This window comes from Lupinus angustifolius, chromosome LG15 (genome assembly GCF_001865875.1).
Source record: "Lupinus angustifolius cultivar Tanjil chromosome LG15, LupAngTanjil_v1.0, whole genome shotgun sequence".
In the NCBI taxonomy this organism is placed as follows: domain Eukaryota; kingdom Viridiplantae; phylum Streptophyta; class Magnoliopsida; order Fabales; family Fabaceae; genus Lupinus; species Lupinus angustifolius.
In genome coordinates, this window is record NC_032023.1 from 11,050,928 (window position 1) to 11,075,263 (window position 24,336).

Here is a 24,336-nt window from a genome sequence, read left to right on the forward strand (position 1 = left end):
TAACCCTAATAATACCCCACATTCTTCTACTTGTTTTGTGTGGTCCCACAACTCTTATATTTTCTTTTCTTTTCTAAATTATTATCTCTTCCATTTTTAATCATGTAAATTAGATCACTTAGGATGGCAACGGGCGTGAGTGGGTGCGAGTAGTGCTTTCTCGTGCTCAAACTTATAATATTTGTGGGTATCTATGTGGGTAGCGGATATTTGTGGTACCCAATGAGTTTTTAATTTTAATTATATATTTTATATAATTTGTAAGATCAATATGTAAAATAATTGTTACATGAATAATATGATATTTATATGATAAAATTATGATATAGTCAAATGTGTGTAATTTATTATAAAATAATAAAATATATGATATATAATCTGAAATAATAATAAATATATATAAAAATTTAAATAAAAACTAAATATATAAATTTGCGGTTACCAGGAGGGTGGGTATCACAAAACCCACTTCCGCTCATAAGCTATTATTATGGGTACCCGTTGTGGATATTCTACGGGTACCCATGGGTCGGATTTTTTGTCATCCCTAATCCCACCATATTATACTAAAAAAATAATTTGTACTCTTCTAGAAATTATTATTTGAGTCGGGTGGAATTGAAAATTAAAATGTGCTATTTGATGTTTTCGGTTCAAATTGAATTGGGTAATGTGCTCATTCTGGGACGAGTTAAAAAGATTGGCTTATATTCGGGCTACTCAAATGTTATCCACGTCCACCTTATGGTTTATACTGGTAAGCCTCATAAATAAGTTTTTTTATAAAAAAGTACTATGTTATTTTGAATGATTACCAATAAAAACATTGTTTTAGTAGAGTAAAGTCACATTAATAGGTCAAGAGACAATAGTTTATTCTTAAGAATAATATATAATGAGAGAGACAATTACACACTCCATATGTTGGTCCTAACATTTTGTAGGTCCAATGTGAGAAAAAACTCAGCATTGATTTAACTAACTGAAAATTGAATATCAAATATTTAGTTGGGTAATATTTTTAAATTAAATTTTGAATAAAAGATATTTCATAAAAATGTGAGAACGCAATTTGTTCCAGATTTACTTATGTTACTTATTAGAGATTTAAGTTTAATATAGTTTTATAAGGTATTCTTCTTAATGGGTATTGAATTGTCTCATATTTTTCTTACTTAAGGTTAGACCATTATTCTAATTATAGGTCAATTATATACCAATATAAAACAATAATTATTACTATCATTATACTATTGAATGTCAAATTTATCCATAAAATACTAATAATTGATAATATAATAAATTTTAAAAAAATAAAAATAATAACATAATTATAATATAGAGATAAAATTAGTTGTATGAGTATAAAATATTTGGGATCTCCATTCATTTTGGGTCTTTAGTGGGGCACTTGTCATACACCCATAAGAGTCCGCTCTCCACACCCCAATTTTTTTAATTATTTTCTCATAATAAAGGATATTCTTGATTGTGGCAAAAGGAATTTCACATTTATAACTAGCAATAAATATTTGTCATTGTTTAGTGCAAATATACCAGGAATTGGAAACACAAGAGTGAAAGGCAACTTCCAGAAAATATATATGAATAGTATATAAGTTTTATATATTATTACTACATTATTTATCATTCATATTTAATTATTATTAACTTTTCAAAAATAATACAAATAGATAATATACTAATTATGCAAAAATTATTACACTGACAATATATAAATATTATATTTATAATATATAAATATAAACTGATAGCGATTAAATATTATATTTTTAATAGTATAAATTAAGAGTGTAAAATGTATACATTAACAGTGTAAAGATTTATATACATGCACTTTATTATCCACCGTTCATTTGGATTACCTTTTATGAAAAGTCAACAATAATAAAAAGTCAATGATGATGATACAATAACATTGTATAAAACTCATACACTGTTATTGCATACATCTTTTTCTCATAAATCAAATAGAGGAAACATTAGAGTAAAAACAATATCAGGAAGCAAATTGTTGAACTTTAGTGGCAATGTCACTAAATAAATCTACTGAATTATACGATTAGATAAGAAAATAAGAATGTGTGGGATGCTCGAATAATGCAAGCAAAAGTTTGAAGGCAATTGTCATGATACCAGGTGCACTCAGATAATAATGAAGCATATAAATTATGGATTTAATATATTCTTTGATATATTAATTATTATTAACTCTTAAATAAAAGAGTTAATAAATAAATAACAAATTATATATTGACCCTATAAAAAAATTACACTAATAATATATATGTATCGAACTAAATTCTTAAATTATTATGAATTGTTGAGTAATTCCATCAGACGTGCTGTAATAATTATTATTAGGAAATATTAAAATCAGACATTAAATAGAATTTCATTCCATTTTAGAAATTTAAACAATATGATATTGTAAATATCTTTGACCCGGAAAAAGAAAGCATTGAATTTCGTAGATATTGTAACGTGAGAATTTAAAACAAGTTTTTATAAGATAAACAATAATGTTACATTACTACGAAAGAAAATACTAGGTGTATACAACAATTCTATAATATTATTAGCCTCTTCTTAAATTTCTAATTAAATCAGTTGATTTTAATGCCAAAAGCCCAAAACATCCTTACAATAGATTGGAAAATAAAATTATTAATTAATGGAGTAAAAGGAAAAGATAAATAATGAATGTCAATTTCAAAGAACCTGATTATTCACAAATTTAATAATAATATTATTAACTACCTTTCTTAAATTAATTACAAAACTAATTATAAAAAATTAGTAGATATTCCCTTATGCTTATCTCTCTTCCACTTGACCACTTGACATGATTCATTCCCTTATCAAAAAACTCTAGATGGATTATATAGAAAGAGATATGTTATCCCATTTCTATCTACCAAGTTGTTTCATTGGTGGATAAGTATCACTCATGCTATTTTATTGGTCAACAAATAAGTAGGGTATAAAATCATCTCTACTAACGAAGAGACAAATGTCACACAATAACACATAAAATACAACATGTAATGACAGTTGGTACACTTAATGTCATTACATGTTGGTTCACTTAATGAGACTATTAGACTATTTTTATAAGAATGAGACTACTTTTTTAGTAGCACTAGGAAAGGGTATGGTTAATAATTAACAGAACCAATTCGGTATTAGTTCAAAACTTGATATATTATTTAGCTCGATAAACTTGGTTCATGAACCAAATGGGTCAAATTTGAGCTTGTTAATTAAACGACCCGAACTTAAGTTAGATACAGTTCGACTTAGTAGGATCATGAGCTAGCTCGATATATATATATATATATATATATATATATTTATGTGTGTATATATATTTATGTATATATATATATAAATTAATTTGTATACTTATTATGATCCATGCATTATTTTTATATTTATTGTTATTATATTTATAAACCATGTTTTATTTATATATGTAAAATATTTTATAGTATTTTTAAAAATGAAATAACAATTTGAGTTGTCTAAATGAACCAATTCAAACTAAGTCGAACTGTTCGAGAACTTTAACCGAGCCGAACTCGAGCTAAAAAAATAACTCATATCAAACTTGGGTGGAGTTTCGAGCCGAACCAATCCTTATCGAATTGAATCGAGCTAAGTTTGGGTTCAACTTAATTCAGCTCGTTTCTAGCCCTATAATCATGGGATTGTAATGTAAAATAACTTTCTGAGTTTTTTTTCAATAGCTTTAAAATATGTCTTTGAAAATAAGAAAATTTATGTTCTGAATTTGTGGAACTATTATGAAAATAAGTTAAATTTCCTAGTTTTTCTCAAATCCTCAACTATCATCTTCTCTTCAGGTTATATATGGTGATATTCTAGAGTGTAATTACTTTCTATAATTGAGTTGTAATTATTTTTACTACCAAGGTATCTCTTACCTTTTTAGTAAAGAATTAATTCCTTTCGAAGTTTGTGGTTGTCCCTCGTAATAAGTGTCGCTCCCAGTAATCAAATTATCGACCTTGGGGCACAATTAGGCAAGTAGAAGAGGATAATGTTGAGGATAGTGTGTTGTGGGGCACAATTTGGAAATCTCAAGCCCCTCCCAAAACCCGGATGCTTGCTTGGAGAATTATCTTGGATAGGATTCCTAGTAAGTGGAACATTGCTCAGAGGGGTGGTAAATTTACGGGTAATGATGGCCTTTGTGTTTGGTGTCAGAGTTATCCGGAGATTACCGATCATCTTTTCTTTTCTTGTCATTTCTCTTACAAAGTTTGACAACTTCTTTATGTATGGTTGGGGCTTATGGGGGTGTTACCATCTTCTACTAAATCTCATTGGTTTCAACATCTTAATTATATCGATGTTTCCAAGCGAAATGTGTTGGTTCTTTGTTTTAGATGACTGGTATTTGGTCCTTGTGGAGTTGTAGAAATGACATTATCTTTAATAACAAGAGGAAATGTATGGAGGAGGTTCTAAACGAGATAAAGTTCAAGTATTGGCTTTGGACCACAAGTAAAATCAAAGGTTATTCTATGTCTTGGTTTAAATGGATCTCTAATCCGATTGTTTGCTTAGAATGTTATCAATAGTTGTATTCTTAGGTTTTGGTCTTTCTGACTTTTTGTAGTTCTTCTTGTAGAAAAGTTCTAGGCCTTGGAGTTGTTTTTTTTCCAGTTTCTTTTGTTGTATATTTGTTCCTTTTTAATAAAATTTTCAACTTCCAAAAAAACCATTGATCTTGGGGATACAGAAGTTGGGTGAGGAATCTCCATTAGAGGAAACGATAGAGATTAAATGAACATGTCTTTCTTGAATTATTATGGAGTATCAACAAGTCTACAGGTCAAACAATAAGATTAGGATCTCAAATCAGGTGATTGACTGAATGTAGCATCCTTGGTTGGTACGAATTAGGATAAACCTTGGTTTTAAGATTTTCTTCCATAGGCTCTTTACATCAACACTTCCATCTTTTGATTAATTAGGATTTAGTATATATCATTGCATATAACTTGTATGTGATATTAGCATATACGTCTCCAATCTCCAACGGTGAAAGTTATGCCTATAAGAAAGTAAGAATAAATATTTTTATTGAGACTATTAATATTGATATATAAGATGTCATAGAGAATGGTCCTTATGTACCACAATACTTGGTTGATGGTGAAGCTATGGATAAGCCTAGATCTCAATGGACTAATGATGAGAAAAATAAAGTTCAAAATAATCTTAAGGTTAAGAATATCATCACATTCCTACTATCTTATGGTGAATTATCTTAAGAATCCAGCAAAAACAAGAAAGAAAGAAATTGAGAGAACCAAGATAAAAAAGACATTTTAGCTTTTGTTATTGATCTTCAATTGATTCTACATAATGGCAAAGTGCAAAATATATACATATAATGAAGATTGATAGTTACTTAATCAACCAATCGAGTAAAGGTAAAAAAGTAAAATACAAATTGCAAACCCAACTACTATAACTACCATAACAAAACTATCTAAAAAGGAGAGTATATGATCATATATTTAATACTCCCCCTCAAGTTGGAGAGTGAATACCATTAACTCCCAACTTGAATTGAATGGAGAAACTCAATGCTAGAGTGCATATAACATTGGAAAAGATGATCCAAAAGTTGAATTGAAGCCGTGAAACTTCCATCACATGCTCCTCCCATAGGTACCAAGGCACAAAGAAAAATATAAAAAAAACATGGAGTTGCGTAGTAGGATTTCATGAGTGATGTGTTTGGAGATATGCTTTGAGCCAAGTACTACTCCTTGTGGTCACAGATTTTGTAGAAATAGTCTTCGATGCAGCAAATAAGTGTGGTAAAAAGAGTCCAAAATGCAGGCAATTAATAAGCAACAAACAATCTTGCATTGTGAATATCATTCTGTTTGAATATAATATATCTCATATTTCCACAATAAGTTAAAGCAAGAAAGAAAGCCAATGCTTGAAATGTTAGACATGCATCAGTTACATACAATATCCCATATGCAAAATTTTATAGTAACTAGTCAAGATGATGATACTGCTTTAGCTCAAAGGTTACAAAAAGAAGAGTTTATGCAGGCTTTGAGGGGAACAAGCCAGGAACAACAAACAAGTGGAGCCTCCTCCTTATCTTTAGCAAGAGCAAATGTGAGGTCATATCTCTTCATTTAAGAGATAGAATAAATCTTTAAAAAATTGCACATGAAACTATCAAGGTTGTGCGAAGAGAACTAACAGAAGAATTCTTAGAAGAAAATGAATTGAACCAACACAACATGAAGAAGATCAAATGATCAAATGATATTATTGCTCAAGAATACCATCTTGGTTTCTTGGCCAAAGAATGAGAGAAATTTGGGCAATATTTGCCTTAAGAATATCAAGAAGAATATGATGAAATCTAAGCTTTTTTTACTCAAGAATAACAAAAGGGGAATATGATGAAATGTGAGAAATATAGTATATGAAGATTGTTAAAAGAAAAGAATGATAAAGAAAGAGAAGGATTCATTGAAACCAAAGAAAGAAAAATTTCTATGCAAGACCAAACTTTTGCAATTCTGGAAGACAACTTCAATAAACTTTACAGCTGGAACAATCCATATTTTTGTGCCAGCCATAATAGATAAAATCATATTCCATAGACTTTGTTGACAATCAAGCTCTTTACAGGTTAGAAAATGAGTAGTTCCCTTGGAAATGTAATTGTACAATGGAACCAAAATATTTAGGACGAAATAAATTGCCCAATCTGCGGGTGCTTTCATCATTCATGACTAGAGACTCTCAATTTCAAATGCTGAAGAAAATGCTAAACCATGATACTCATCTGCACTTACAAATGCTGAAGAATGTGAAAGATTGATTCAGAGATGCGGAAAGTTGGCTCTGATACCATCTTAAGAATCCAGCAAAAACAAGAAAGAAAGAAATTGAGAGAACCAATAGAAAGAAGACACCTTAGCTTTTATTATTGATCTTGAATTGATTCTGCATAATGGCAAAGTACAGAATATATACATCTAATAAAAATTGATAGTTACTTAATCAATCAATCGAGTAAAGGTAAAAAAATAAAATACAAACCGCAAACCCAACTATTATAACAACCATAACAAAACTATCTAAAAGGGAGAGTATATAAGCATGTATTTAACAAATTATTTAAAGAATCTCAATGTATTGGGCCTAAAAATATGTGGGATACATTATAAGTAACTAATGAAGGTAATAATGAAGTGTGTTAGAATGAACACATTATGCATAAATATGAATTGTTTCATATATTACCAAATGAAAACATTATCGGTCTTCAAGAATATTTCTCTCATATTGTTAAGCATCTTATTAGTTTATGTAAAGTTTATACTAGTGTGACTAACAAAATGTTGATATAACTTGATAGGACTTGACAACCTAGGACATCCGCTACTATGGAAGCAAAATGTTTATCTGCCATTTCATTACTATATTATTAGGTAAGCTAGAGGAACATGAAATGAAACCGACGTTTTACACTTTATAATTTTGACTTCTCAAACGAAATATGTTGATATTAGATTTCATCTCTTAAGAAATCATGTGTAAAAAAGAAATTGTATTATAGATTTTGTCTAAGCATCTAAAAAACTAACTAATATTTTTACAAAAAAACTCTTCCTACAGATATCTTCTTTTTTCAAACTTGGAATTGTTTATGAAAATCATATGGCTTAATTATCAAATGTTTTAATTGGATTAGCTCCTACTCATAGAATTTATATCTTTGATTTGTATATGTGCTTGTTTCTCAATGTATTATGTACGTGCTTTAATTTTAAATCCTTTGATATATGGTCATTTGATTGAGTAGAGGTCTGAGGATTTCATTAAAATTCATAAAAAAAAGAGCGAACAGTATTGTTAAAAACTATGGCTGATCAATTAACAATCGATTGTCTACTAAAAACGTCAAAAACTCCATCTAATTAATCAATTGAACAAACGAATAATCGAATAATTGATGGAATAATCGATTATGAGATAGTATTAATCGATCAACTAGTGAGATTAGTTGCAATTAAGTGGTTCATTCTCTATTTTCATAAATCACTCACACATTTTCTGATTCATCGATTAACACTCCAATTATCTCACTATTTTGTTGTGATTTATTCCATGTGAAAAGTACATTAAGTAGCTTACATATTTAATATAATCACATCTTCTATCTCAAACTTTATACCACTTTATATCCTTTTTTTTTTATTGGTTAAAAAATAAAACATAAATTGAAATTATATTAACGTTATATTTTCTAACTAGTGAGAATGAAAAAAAATATATAAAGTAATATACATCTTGAAACAGAAGATATACTCTCCTATTTAACCTTCTTCTATATGTCCTTTGAGCCCTTATTATCCAGCATAATATACTATTTTTCTCTTATAAATTCTCTTACTACCTCTTTTGTATGGAAAGTTAAGTAAGTGTAGATAATACAATATTTTATACTCTAAATATATGATATACTTGCCCTTTTTGTTCGAAGTTCTCCATCTATTTTTATGACTGAAATGAAATATTTTTTGTTGTTTCTTTACATTAAAATTAGCCATGTTTTGTATTTGTGATATTTCTCTTTTCATTAAGGTCAGCTTTAGCTAATTGTGAATAGTGATTCATTTTGCTTCAAAGGGAATAAAATATCATGGCTTCGGCATGTTCATATTTTCATCATTTGTAGTGGTGTTAGTTCAAGTAATTATGATTGCATGATAATAATAATAATGATGATCATGATGATGTCCATGATTAGAATGACGGAGGTGGTTTAAGTATTAGCTATGCATATGAAACACTATTTAGAGGATTTATACTTGATTGTTTAATAATAACTCATAAAGTTAATCTCAAGCTTTTTAGGAGAATTTCCTAAAAAAATAACACATGTATTTCTTGTTGAGATATCTATACGTTTTATCAAGAACCTTTACTTATTATTTATCAATGATGAAGATATATTTGTTTTAATAAGCAATCATAAAGTAGTTTAGTATATGGAAAGAGAATTACTTACTTTTAGTAAGTAATTACTTATTTTTAGATTCAATATATCACTTTAATTTATATATGTGGAAATAAAATTGAATAAGTAATAATAATCAACTAGTTAGACTTTTGTTGATGGATCAAATATAATTTCCAAACATATTTACAAGTCGTAGGCTGGAGGCTATAAATATTAATTTTTTATACTAACAAAAAATATCTTTATCCTATGAGTAATGAATTGATCATTTAAGACTATATGATTAGTCTTTTAATAAGTGATTTGACAGGTATAAGAATCTAGTGAATCTAACATAACTAAATATGTATGGAAATGTAATTGAAATCCCAATTAAAAAAAAAATAGTATAATAGACATATATTATAATTTTTACATTTTGATATCCACTGACAATGGCAATAAATTCTATCCACTACAGAGAGAATCAGGTTCATAACTGTTAAGGCGTAACAAGATCATGAGAGAAAATCTGAGTGAGGTTTTTAGCCTTTTAAGAAGCATGCTGGGAAATCGTATTTAAGTAAATACCATTCCTTGTCTACTTGAAACAGTTATGCAGGTACAGGTAAAGTAACAAGAACTAGTCAGATTGTTCAGTGATTGCAGAGCCCTCTTCACTTTACATTAAAGGGAGAGGGAGGAAGATAAAAAAATTTAATCATTAATTCTATAAAAATCCAATAATTTACAAAATTTGAATTGATTAATAAACCTAAATCATTTTAAGATAAAGTCTCTCATCTTAAAATGTGTAGCACTCTTATTTACATTTTTAATCAATTTTACATTCTTTAAATGATTGCCCAAATCTGATTTTGATCACAAATTGAAATTATTTTCCCGTGACTTTTTTATTATTAATCTTGTTTTCAAGTTTTTATTTGGTCATTTAATAAAAAAAAGTTGGTCAATTTAATCCTTGTTTTTTTAATGTTTATCTATTCTACTATTTCATAATAATAATATTAAATTTTAATTGGATATACTAGATTATTATCGAAATTTCCTTCATAGTCACACAACTTTTCTTATTGGAATATATATGGAGGACAAAGTTATGAAAATGAAGTTAAAAGAGAACTAAGAGAGAAAAGAAAAAATAGAAAAATATTCAAGTTTGGATGTAAAGTTGTGTTTTCTATTAACAATATAATAAAAAAAAACTCCCTCATGCCACATGTCACTTTCTCATTCCCTCATGTCACATGTCACTTTCTCCTTCCCTCATGTCATATGTCACTTTCTCTTTCCCTCATGTCACATGTCACTTTCTCCTTACATTTTTTCCTTCATACCACATGTTACATGTCACTTTCTCCTTCATGTCACATGTCACTTTCTCCTTCCCTCATGTCACATGTCACTTTCTCATTCCCTCATGTCATATGTCCCTTTCTCCTTCCCTCATGCCACATGTCACTTTCTCCTTGCATTTATTCCTTCATATTACATGTCACCTCCTCCTCACATATTTTCCTTCCTACTTTTTATATATTTTATATTTTAATACTAATTGTAGAAAATTCATATAAAAAATTATCAAATTATTTTTCTTATGTGCTTAAACATGCAAATACACAAGTAAGATGTATATTCTTAATAATATGAATGTATGAGTAATATGTGCGTTTTAACTATGCGAATACATGAGTAATATGTGTTTTCTTAGTAATACGAATATACGGGTAACATGTGTGTTTTTAGCCATGCGAGTGCACGAGTCACATGTATTTAATTACTATCATTATATTATTTAATTAAAAGATTACAATGGTATATATATTCATGAAAAATATATGCATTTTAATTAGTAATATAACAAATCAATTATTAGACTCTTTTTATTATTTTGATTAAATTTATCATAAAAAATATCTGTCATATCCTAACTTAGTGTGTTTTTAATTTTTGAGTTATTTTCATACAATGATTATTAGCTAAAACACAATCAAATAAATAACATTTAATATACAATATTTGAATGCTAAAAATATATTCAAATATTTATACACAATGAACATTAATCTAAAATAAAACATAAGCATTTAAGAGATATGCTAAAAAATCCTTATGACTTTATATGATACTTATAAACGTAATCACAAAAAATATGATGCAAAAATAACTCCTTATATTTATAATTTTATATAGAGAATATAGAGGTGAGATATTATCCAATACAATTTGAATTTTATTTATTGACTTATTTAAGAATCAAATATTTTCTATAATCACACTTTCAACAAATAAATGCTTATACAAACACATTTATAATTGTTAATATTCTACATATACACTCAAAAATCAATGTTAATATTGCACTTATATGAATGGGAAATATAATGTTTCAATACATGATTTGTTGATATTATAAAGTATATGTATATTATATTTGCATTATGCATAAATAAAAAAGCGACCCGTGCAAGTGCACGGGTACACTGCTAGTTTATCTATTAAAATGAATGGCCGTAAATTTTTTGATATATCCTAATAAAAACAGCAGGGTTATTATGACAAAAACTCACAAATATTAAAATAGGTGATTAAATTAGAATATATTTTATTAAATGACCAAATCAATGTATCTGTACTTGATAATAAAATCTAGAACTTTTTGCATCTCATTTATTTGTTTGCTTATTTTTAATATATACTATTTTGTTGACATAATATAAACTTAAATATTTTTAGGAAAAAATATTAGGCTTTTCTATAATATATATGATAATTACACATTATTATAAGTTTTAAATGAATTTTCATTTATATGAAGAAAAAAATATTTTCTTGGGTCTGTAATTGTTTTATTTTTTATTTTCATTGTAAAAAAATTATAATTCCACAAAATTAAATTATATCATTTCTTACATTGTTAATAACTTTTTATTCAAAAATAAATTTAATTACTAACCTATATATTTCATATGTCAAATTTTACAAAAATCAACATTGTTTAGTAATATATTTATACACATTAAGATTAACACAATATATTATTTTTGCAATATATGATAATTGTAACTATTTGATTAATTACATATTCATGTTAAAAAATAATTTTTAAAATTTGAGAAAAATAATCTAGATTATATATAATTATTAATGAATGGAACCTGCTTTACTTAGAAATATTACTAGAAAATCGTTATTCCTATAAAGTAGTATTCCTAAAACATTTACTAATATTAAAAAAACAAGAACAAAATTTCATAAGCAAACAAAAGGGGTTTGTTATAGGAAACCATTAAACAAACCTTAATCAGCATCATTTCAATCAAGTTCAAGGCCTGGTAAAATAAGATGTTAAGGAAAGTGTCACAACTCACAACATCTTTGAATCACAAAAAGTTCTTGACGCAAGAACTCTACAATTAATTAAGGTTTCATATAAATAGATTTGGATCCTTTATGACATAAAGCTTAAAAACAATGAGAAAAATATGTATATATTTACAGTGGAAGTTTTTTACACTGTCAATGTATCATCCACTATTAATTTTTAATTACTATTGACTCTAAAATAAAAGAATTTAAATAAATGAATGGTAGATGATACAATGACTATATATAAATATATAAATATTTTACATTATTGGTTTATAGATATTATATTAAAAAATCATGCCAATAACTAAGAAAAAAATACAAATGAGTGTATTTACTCAATCTTTTATATCGACAAATGAGTGTATATTACTCGCATGGACAAATATCTCTACGCGATCAAGATCAATCTTTTATATCGTTGCTTGAATGTTTAAATTGGCAATGACTTGTGTAGAACATTACTCTATTAGCACTTAATGTTGCACGTTTATAATACCATTCTTCCTCAAATAGTGAGTGTGACATAAATAAATTTGGTGAATTTTTTCTTCATCCAATCATGTTGTGTTCCAGAAGAAGTTCTGCGACAGTGGAAGTTAAATGTTCCAGCAAAGATCAGGAACTTGGTATGGAGATATGCCATAATTACAAGGTCCGTGGTGTTTGTTTTATGTGACTAGTTACTTTTAGATTATTATAAAAGACTTCTTTATTAGTGTGTCACAAATTTTCTTGTCTTAATCTCTTTTATTTAGTTTTATGTTATTTATTTGATCGTTTGTGGTCAATGTTGTGCACCTATTACTTCCGCTACACCAACAAAAAAGAATGGGAAGACATAGTGATAGCGACCTCTAGGATATATGGTTTGCATTTTGACCGATCGTTCTTACTTAAAACTCAATTTGATTCACACAATAACACTTTTATATGAATGTCCATGTTTTGTGTATAATTATAGGTGAAATGTGTGTAGAATTAGTGTTTAGGCCGAATTGATATTTATTTTTAGTTTATGAATTTTTACGTGTTTGTTGTGTTGGATAAAAGAAAATGGAAAATGAATAACATGTGGTGTCACAAGCAAAGTAGTTTGATAAGGCAAAGAGGTTACACAAGGAAGGACCTTGATAAATTCTAAGTGTAGGAGTCAAGCTAGCTCCTCTAAAAGAGGAATTAATCCAAACAAATTTCAAGTTGTCATTTCATGATAAAAGACTTATTACATATAGTTTTGTGCTGCCTACATGGCACAAAAATTGCACAAAATAAACACATTTTAATAACCTAATTAAAACAATAAAAACTAACTAATAACTTATTGTAATCCGCCCCTAACCTCACAAAATTATCTTACAAAATGTTATTATTTTGAATTCAAAAACTACCTATAGAAGGAAACAGATAAAACATTAACTACAATCATAAATCCTTTGAATTTGACCTTGAATAGTTTGATGATGAGTCACATGACCAAGGATATCCAAATTCAATGTATTTCCTCAAAAAGGAAACAATATCACACTATTAACTTCATGGTAGTCAGGTAAGGAAATTGTTTAACACGTTCATAACTCATTTAACATATAAGGTAACTTTTCATGTGCCCCATAATGTTGATTGTTCATGCCATAAGTATTGTGGTTCGGATTCAAATGTTTTCCTCTAATAAGGCAACAACTAAACACACCTATATCAATAAGGAAACTCTCATTCGATCTTTAAGTATTATTTTTGAATGGTATCACGCCTTCTTCCAAGAAAGGCAACAAATTATTTCTCTTCCTCTTTGATCCACAAGTCTCCAAGGAAGTAATCCATTTTTAAATCACATGTCAATTCTCCAATAAGGAAAATAAATCATTCGCTATGAAGTTACCACGTCAATCCACCAAAAGATTCTATATGCCTAATCCAAGAAGGAAAGAATTTCTCTCACAGGCCTACTCCAAAAGAGGCAATAGTTCTTTAAGAATTATAATGATTTATTTTCTAGTACAAAATAATAAAAATATGGTAAATTACTTGTGGGACAAAAGACCCTCACTTTATTAAATGTAACTTAAAATTTTGTCTTGTTTCTCAAAAAACATAGGGCCTGTTTGGCTCACATGACGTTGCCAGCAACTTTGCTTTGCTGTTTTAAGCAGGTGGGATCAAAATGAATGTTATGTGGCATGGTGATACTGGTGTAGGGGTACTGCAAGTTGCTCTCTCAAACTGTTATTCCTCTTGTGACAGAAGGTCTTGCCCTTCCAATGGGTACTGTCTGGCTTCACTGCTTTGATTTATTTGGCAACGAGTTTGGTAGCTTGAAAGGTCTTTTTTACACTAGGGAGAGGAATAAGCCTGCTCATATTTTACAATCTTTAGCTTTGAATAATGCTCATGTTTTATGGCACCATGACACCCCTAAGGATGATTGTATGACAACTTATGTTGAACTTCTTGACGACGATTGTAGCAAATTATATGCGAATGAACTCCACTACAATACCATGTGAAGAACTATATCTTGTTAATTTATAATATATCAATGCTTTATGAAGTTTGCTGAGTTAACGCCTTAATTTGAAACCATTATCTGATTAGTCTGTCTAATAAAAAATTATCAAGAGTCCTAATTGATAGTGGGGAGAGAGTCCTGTTAGGTATACATTTTAGGTAACTTGTAGCACAGTTGTAATGCTTCAACAAGTAAGCAGCTACCTTTGTCAATGTAATTTCATATATCAATAAGGAAAATTTTCATTTCTAATGTATTGAATAATCAGATTAAAAAAAAAAGCTCAATGCAGCATGCTCCCACTTAGTGGAGTTCGAAGATGGTAGATATACGCGGTTTTACTCCTAAAAGCGGAAAGACTATTTTCAAGATTTGAATTTGTGATATTATAGTCATTAAGCAACAATCTTACCATTGTGTCAAGCCTCACTCTAATATGATATTACAATTCTATAACAAACAAAGAACCAAGTTATCTAAGATAGCTTTCTCTAAGCATATAGCATAATCAAGGTTCATTATTGAAACAACTAGCATTTACAATGTTGTGAGGATAAAAACAGACTGGGCAGTTTGATCTGTCCGACTGCTGACCGAACTTGAAAACAGTTTTGGTTTATAGTCTTAATCGAATGAGGGGTTGTACCACTTTAAAACCGGGAAAATTTTGGTTCAATCGTATTAAATTCGATTAAACTGCAATTACCCAGGAAGTAAACTGGACGATCCACTTAAAATAAAAATACCAAATATTACTATAACATTTTTGTCTTATTCTAAACCAAAATAAGATAGAGATATATTACTTCAATATGATTATACATAATTAGTAATTGTATAACATTCTACATTCATATATAATTATATATTTATAAATAATTATTAATTATATATGATATCTTCTGGTCCAACCATAAGGTTTAATCAGTTAAACCTGATACATGATCTTCTTTTCCACTCTGATATCTGACTCGGGTTTCGTAACATTCAATATTTATTCAGAATACAATACAGCAGTTGAAATTATTTAAAGAAAATCAAATTGGTTAAAAATCACATAAATAGATGAGTCTACTTCATTTATGTTGGCTTCTCCTTATCAGAGTGCTATGATTATTTAATCAACAATCTTGGAGAGGGACTAATGGCATTTGACCTCCATATATTTCTGGGATCTGACTCTCATCTATCTCTTCTAGCAGTGTTTCTTTCAGCTTTTTGTTTTCCACAAATACTATCTGCACAGAATTGCAACATTCAAGAATCAATAAACATCCCAAACAAATTTGTACATGTTAAGTTACAAATTTAAATGTCACCTTTTTCTTGGTATTATTGTCAATGAAAGGGTATACAACTTTCCATACTTTCATAAACATATAAGGTGCATGAACAATAAACAATTTCCCTAATCTTTCTGGATGGTAATCCTGCATCAAAAAAAAACACAAAGTTATGCAAAAGGTCTATGGAAATATGGCTATTTCAGAACATAGACATGAAATGGTTGATAGTGGAGGCATCTACCTGCAAAATAGTAAGAGCATTAAGGTAGCCGCGAATGTCACTGTTCGCATATCCCCATCCCTTAATATCGGCTATAGCAAGAAACTTTTCTTGCCCAGGTGGCATCCTAAAACATCAAATGGGAATATTACAATCCTCGCGAACTTCTACCTCAATTCGCAGTTCTAAATGTAGGTTCTGCGCCACATATTCCTTTGTGTGTGCCCATTTGAGCATGAAGTAATATAGGAAAAGAGGTTACCTTGAACATAGTTTATCAAGAGCAAAAACTACAAACCCTGCATACAGAAAAAAACAGTTTTCATAAGACACTTGATTATGAGTTGAAACATATTGCTCTATACAGGTTCCACATCATTTGTTTCACAACATTTTTACACCAGTAACCAATATCATTCTGTATATAATGTGGTGACTCTGATATGAATCGAATAATTGTTGTATAAATTGCCTAAATAACAACTCTATTCAATATAATGAAACAAGTACTTCAAATGAAAGGCTGTTAAGAATTGTTTTGTAATTGCATCTCAGTTTCAGGCATGGGAGGTTTCATAATCATATACCGATCCGAGCTGAAAAAACTTACGTTTGAAAGTATCTAGACCATCTTTATTTTGAAAATGTTTTGCAGCAAAGGCAACAGTTATAGGTCGACCCTTCTTATCGAGTCCTTGCACAAACATCTTCCCTTGTGCAAGTTCATCAGAAATCTCTGAAGGAGATATAAAACCATTTGGCACAAACGAACATCTCCATGTCAAGTACTTGAGGAACATTGCTGAACCTTTCTCTACATCCAAATCACGAGCGCGCAAGAATCTTCGAAGGGTCAAAACATCTACTTCCTGCCCACCAAATGATCAATCAAATTTCAACTATTTGCTGCCTAATCTATGATTGTTGAAAACAAGCATGTTGGCATCATAAACTTTGCATCTTAACAATGAAAACTCTGTAATTGCACATCTAAAAGTCGTTTTGATCAAAACTATCAAAATCACTTAACAATAAAGTATCCAAACAAAAATCAGCTGCTACTACAACTAAGTAACTAACCTAAGCAGATAGCTCAACTGGTAGATCCAGGGTGAAAATCTAACCACCAGATCACCAATTCGAAACCCATGTAGGGCCACCGTGATGTCCAAATGTGGCCAGAGGCCCGGAGATTAGTCTAATTTCATTCAGGATACCTCAACTGATCACTAAGTCAAAACCAAGTATGCAAAACCACTTCATCAAAACTCAATTTTGCAAACCAGTTTCCAAGCACACCTATTATGTCTATCCCAAAAAGGAAGAAAAATGGCCACAATACAATTTTATCCTATGTTCAATTCTTGATGATCTAATGACCCATATCATATATTGCAAATCTACTTAGAAAATATGCTAAAATATAGACTAAGATCTTCAGCATAGGAATTATTTACTGTTACACAAATTTAATACAAATAAACTACATTTCATAACTTATGTGCTACAAATATTCAAGAAGAGAGGGAATACCTTAGAAGAGGGATCACGTTTTTCAAGAAAGTCTCTCATAAGTTGGATTTTGGTGAGCTCTTCATTAGTGCTGTCTTTCAATAATGATGCTTCATCTAGAACCACTTGTGGTCTTACTTCTTCTTCTTTGGACATTTCTTGTTCAGAAAATAATAATAATAATATTGTTGATGATTGGGTAATAACAACTAACGGGTTTTTTTGTTTTGCACTATGTTCCAACAGAACTAGTTTCTACACCTTTGCTCATACATCTATGTGGGTTTTCACATACCATGTCAAAACAACCAGAAGTGGAAGTGGATTTATAGGAAAACTAAAGACATGCTCACTCAGTACCAATTATAAGAAGACAAAATGTAAAAAAGAATTCCTCTTATATATATTCATATTTAATTTAGAGTTTAACATATACATTGTTAGAATAAATATTTATATATGTTCAAGATATCATCCACTATTTACTTAGATTTTTCATTTACAAAATAAATAATAATTAAATATGAATGGTGAATGATACATGATAAGGTATAAAATTTTAAAACTATCAATGCACCATTTTATCTCTCTTTAATTTATTTCTTATTTACCCTACAATTTTTAATTGAAACAATTTCTTATATAATTATTTTTTAAATATTTTTTTTAATATATATCAATTTAGTTAAATTTCCTGATAGAGTAAAATTTATGTTTGTTTTCAAGTATAGTTTCCTAAAAACAGTGTTGTAAAAATTATTTCGTATTGGCTAGTTCAACTATTAAATTAGTAAATTGATCCAAATATCAGTGTAGTACAATAATTATATCGGTCATATAATTATAATGTCAAAATCAGTTATACCGACCAGTTTTCAATTGAACCGTACCAGTCACATAATTAATTCTTTAATAAAATTAAAAAAATGATTTTTATTGCTTTTTCAACATTAATGTTAACATATTATACATGTATATTTAACTTTAACGGTTTAATTACTGAACCACCTATTAAATCGCCATATCACTATACCAGTATCTTAGCCACATGACCAGTTTGATAACCGAGACAGTATTAATAACATTGCCCAAAAATGTATTTATTTATGAATTTTAATCATGAGTTTGGGGTTAAAAATGGTTAGAGCAGGGATGACAACGAGCGCGGGTAGTGCTTTCCCGTGTCCAAACCCGCAATATTTGTGGTACCCATGTGGGTAGCGGTATTTATGGGTACTCAACGGGTTTCTAAAATAATAATAAATATATAATTTGTAATAATCAATATGTAAAAATAATTATTATATGAATAATATAATATGTTTATTATCATAGTTAAATATGTGTAATTTATTATGAAATAATAATAAAATATATGATATATAATCTTAAAATAATAATAAATATATATTAAAATTTAACTAAAAACTAAATATATAAATTTGTGGGTACCCACGGGCGGATATCACAAAACTCGCTCTCACCCGTAAGTTATTATTATGGGTACCCGTTGTGGATATTTTCGAGTACCTATGAATGAGGTTTTTTGCCATCGCTAGTTAGAGCATGTTAGACCTAAAGGCAATTTTATTAGCATTGAATGGTGATGCCATTTTGGTGATATAGGTGGGATGTATTTGTCGGCATTCAACTACCCAGTTTTGGAATGGTGTTTTAATATTCAATGCTATTCACACCTTAGCATTTATGAATCATCCACTTTGGTAACTAATCATATCCTCTTTAGTATCGCTAAACAGTACTGGATGGAGATGACAAATGATGACCGTAAAAATAAACATCAATCCTGATTTAAATTTAATTCTAAATATAATTTAACATAAATTTTCTCTCACATATTCCATGGAAAAGATCTCAAAATGGATCATTGGACACATTTAGCTTGTGTCCACACATCAAAAGCCAACACACAGATATATGTTTATTATTTTTGAGCAAATTCTCTTATTATGGTCATTCTAAAATAGGTTAACGAGCTTACAAATATTATTAGTAAATAATTAAAAACAGTACAAAATTCATAAAATTAAATAAAGAAGTTGAAGAGGAAAAAACAACTATAATATGTAATAGATAGTTGAAAAATCACAATATTTTTTGAGCCATGAAATAAAATTACATAATAATTAAATTGAAAATTAATTTTTTAAAAACATAATGTCTATGGTCCCATATGCATTATCCAATAGAAATGCTTATAAACTTGATAGGTAAGCAATTAGGCAAAACTGCCAAATGGACTAAATTTGTATATCCTCGTGAAAAAATTGTAAATTATGCGGGCGAGCCGCATACATTATCCATCTTGATCAGACTTGTATCAGTGAAATTTGTTGGAAATGGACCATTATGGCAAGGAAAATTTTGATTCAAATGGAGAAGAAGTGGCAAAAATTAGAACAAATATATCATTTGATTTGCTGATCCTCAAAAAAGAAATTAGCTAAGTTCTATCGTTAATTGATAAATAGGAAATTCATGGAAAGTAAGAATCACTACCCCATAATAGTGCACACACATGTCTTCATGGACGTTGTTTTCCTTGTTTGAACCTCGCCCTTAACTTGAATTTGAAGGCTATGCAATCTTAAGGTAGTACTAGATGGAAGGATCTTATCAACGTCCATAAATGATGACATCTGCCAAATAGGAAAATTAGGATTATAAAAAAAAAATTAAAGATGTATATCACAAAAGATTTAAATTGAGAGAGAAATATTTATATGTTTTGGTATAATGATAGGCATCATAAAAAGATAGTAAAAAGTATTGATTGAAAACTTATGGTGTGTTTACTTTGACCATTTTCTGTTTTCATTTTCAATAAAATTGAAAAATGAGTGTAAAAACATGTTTGTCTTGTTGTTTTCATTTCATATTTCAGAAAACATGACATTCATTTTCTGAAATTTTGAAAATGAAAAAATATCATTTGCAACATTTTTAATAATGAAGCAATGGCATTTTATTGAATTTTTTAAGACTTTTTACTTCATTTGTTCTATATCTTTTGATGTTTTAACTTTTTCATATTATTCCAATTTTTTTGATGTTTTAAAAACTCAATACACATTTTTATTTTACTTTTCCATTATACCCTTATATATTACTCATCTTTTCAGTACATGTTTCTTCATTTCTTTTTTAATACATTTTTCAAAATGCATTAAATATGATTATTTTAGTCAAATTGTATTGAATTTTTATATCATTTAATAATTTCTTAAAGCATTTACACAATCTTAACCATCAAATGATGTGACTCTCTAATTTATCAATAAAACACTAAAATCAATCGATAAGTACTTCTAGACCACCATACATCCTCATAATATAATTTATTTCTTTATCTCTCAACATAATAAAATTTTCGCCCCTCTTATGATATTTGTGAAATAGTTCGATGATAAATATGATAATTTATGATTTTGGTATAAAAATTGATGTTTCTTGAATTTATTGCAACCTTAATTAAATAATAGAGCATTTGTAGATTACTAATTTATTTTAACTCTTAATTTTTTTGGAGAGCACTTGGAACTGCATGATGCTCGTTATAACATTCTACATGCTTTATGGTAGCTAATGACCAAGTCCAACTATTAAAGGTGATTAATATATTATTGACATCAAATCCGCTGAAAAATAAAATACAAATATCAGATATGAAGACATTCAACGAAATCATTGATATTAACACATTAGTTATTAAAATTTAGAATTTAACTAGTTATAAAGGCAAATATCCTATTTGTGAAGTTTACAATGAATGATTTTAAAAATGAAAATGATAATAATAAACATATTTTCAAAAAATGAAAACATGAAAATGAAAATAGGAAATAAAAATAAAAAAACATTTCTTGAAAGCAAACTCACCCTTAAATATTTTTACCTTTAAAAATTGCAAAGCAACATGTCATCTATTTTTTATTTTAAATCAGTTAAAATCATTCATATCACCATCAAAATAGATAACATCTAGCTTTGGTTTATTAAGTTAGCGACTTCAAAATCAGGTGATCCAAAATAGCATTTACCCTTGCACTTATTAAGTTAGCTGACACAAATAGGTTAAATACATGGTTGTGTTCCATTGCGCCACAAAAGTATGCCAAGAGTAAAAAATAACCTAAGATATTCAAGTTTTTACTCGTTATGATCCAGGGATATTTGGGCCTTAAATTCATGCTTGAATCCAAAATGGGATGGGCCTAACCCTGTGTCAAACAAATTCTATGCAACAGTAGCCTAACAATAACCACTTCAATGAGAAATGACCTCACAGATTTAATTATATCTCTCTTAGATTTAATAACGATTTCACAACCAAAACTCACAAATAGATTAATTTCTTATTTATTTTACGAAGGTTTTAGTAGTTATATAATTGTAGTGAAAAGTTTTTGAGTTTTACAAAATAAGAAATGGAAACTCCTTATTAAGTTCTATTTTACTCCGTAAGAATTGTAACATATCAAAAAATAATATGACAAAAAATATATACTGACAGTGTAAGAGATTTATACAATGTCATTGCATATTTTATTAACATTAACTTTTAAATAAAAATAATACAAATGAATGATGAATGATATATTAATTGTGTATAAATATTTATATTGTCAGTGCATACATATTATAGTCAAAAAATATTAAATAAAAGTAGTTGTAATTGATGCATCTAGTATAGTGATTTTGTGAAATATATGTCTATCCCATTGGAATGTAGGTATATAGTAACCATCTAAATAAAAGAAATAAAGATGTAGAAAGGGGAGGGAGGAAGCAGAGAAGAGTAGAGATCTCACCATATGATGTAAATGTTTATACGTATCTTAATTTTTTTTGAAGTGTTGCCATGCTTAGATTGTTGTTTTTTCTTCATCTTATTGAAATCTATTGGGAAATTGATTCATGTGTTCACTTTAACTTAAGAGTCTTTCATCCTTTAACTTGGATGATTGATTTTATGATTTTTATGAGTAAGAGAGACACCTATTGGATTAGATATGATCCCTTAAAAGTGAGAGTATATTGTGAGAGTCAAAATAGGAAAATATAGCATGACAAATACATATCCAAACTCATTTAGTAAGCCCAAGACAAACTCATTTTGTTTCCTTATAAGCTTTTGATAAGATCAAGACTATCCCCATAGGTTAAGCATAAATCTAAAAATGGTTTGCTAGTGATTAAAAGTCGGATTGGTAAGAATAAAACTTTTACGTCTAATTCAACATCTATTTTGACATATGGGTAACAAGTTGTTTCAAAATAAACATACTTTGATAACTAGTTTTAGAGTAATTAAGTATTTCCTACAAAATCTTCTTACAAATCTTTGTATATCACATAGGATATGTCATTTGTAAACAAATCATTAATAAATAAAATATTAATTTATAATACAAGCTACTTTTTTTATGTTATAATAAGATAATTTGTATTACGGTATCATTTTCTTAGTTTTAAAATCTAACCTAATTAGGTTAGTTAGCATCTTTCATGGCTATTCAAACATAGCATCTAGGTAAAGTCTCACCCCTACCTCTATGAGAGACTTATAAGCTACTTGAAAGCTTATGATTTAGGAGTTGAAATTTGAAAGCTCATTGTAATTAATTGAAATAAAAAATGTTTGATAAGGCTAATCTAAAGTTTACCGAAATGAAATAAGTATTTAAAATTATTTCAAGTATCTTATCTAGAAGTAGTTTATAAACCCACGTACCTATTTAAATAAGTTTCTTTTTAACAAATATCTAGAAGTAGTTTATTTTTGGTCTTGCTTATAAGCTTATTTTTATGCTACCAAGCATACTATAATTAAATGTAAAATAATTCATAGCTAATTACGCTCGAAGTTACTCTTAATAGTAGGCTCAAAAAATCTAACATAACAATTATTAGAAGGAAAATAAAAAGTAGACAGGTTAGCAATAATAATGTAAAACCTCTCCAAAGTTATTTTTAGGTTATCGCTGAGCTTCATTCCCTCCCCATAATAAATATTTTATGTCAAAGACATTAATTTATAGTGGCGTATCACATAGTAATCACTTTTCATCTCCTTCTTGGTGGTGTGCATCATGTCCTCTTCCTCCACCATAATCAACCTCTCTCCTATTCCGTTTAGCAATGTCAACCATGGACGAGCAAATAATGACTACAAGTCATTTCCTATGATATTGAACTCGACATCAATCAACTATGTATATATGGATTTGGAAAACAAATGTGACCCATAAGGACTTATTGTCTTCATAAAGATGTGTGCTTCTAACCGGAAACGAAGAATTCGAAGAATGAACAAATAAAATGTATTTATCTTTTGGGTGATGAAATCAAAGATCAA

General features: G+C 28.5%; 1 protein-coding gene across 1 annotated transcript; it reads right to left on the reverse strand.

Annotated features, from left to right (window-relative positions):
- Window positions 16,053–18,267, reverse strand: LOC109327296 (random slug protein 5-like). Its single transcript, XM_019560371.1, has 6 exons — window positions 17,979–18,267; window positions 17,056–17,314; window positions 16,708–16,744; window positions 16,467–16,572; window positions 16,259–16,369; window positions 16,053–16,177 (listed from the first exon to the last, which is right to left on the reverse strand). The coding sequence occupies exons 1-6, from the start codon at window positions 18,111–18,113 to the stop codon at window positions 16,061–16,063; spliced, it is 765 nt and encodes a 254-aa protein (XP_019415916.1). The 5' UTR covers window positions 18,114–18,267; the 3' UTR covers window positions 16,053–16,060.

Coding starts and splice junctions, on each gene's coding strand:
- LOC109327296 (XM_019560371.1), bottom strand. CDS start 18,113: ATGTCCAAAGAAGAAGAAGTAAGACCACAAGTGGTTCTAGATGAAGCA. Junction 17,315..17,978: donor AACGTGATCCCTCTTCTAAG/GTATTCCCTCTC, acceptor TTTGGTGGGCAG/GAAGTAGATGTTTTGACCCT. Junction 16,370..16,466: donor ATGCTCTTACTATTTTGCAG/GTAGATGCCTCC, acceptor TTTTTGATGCAG/GATTACCATCCAGAAAGATT.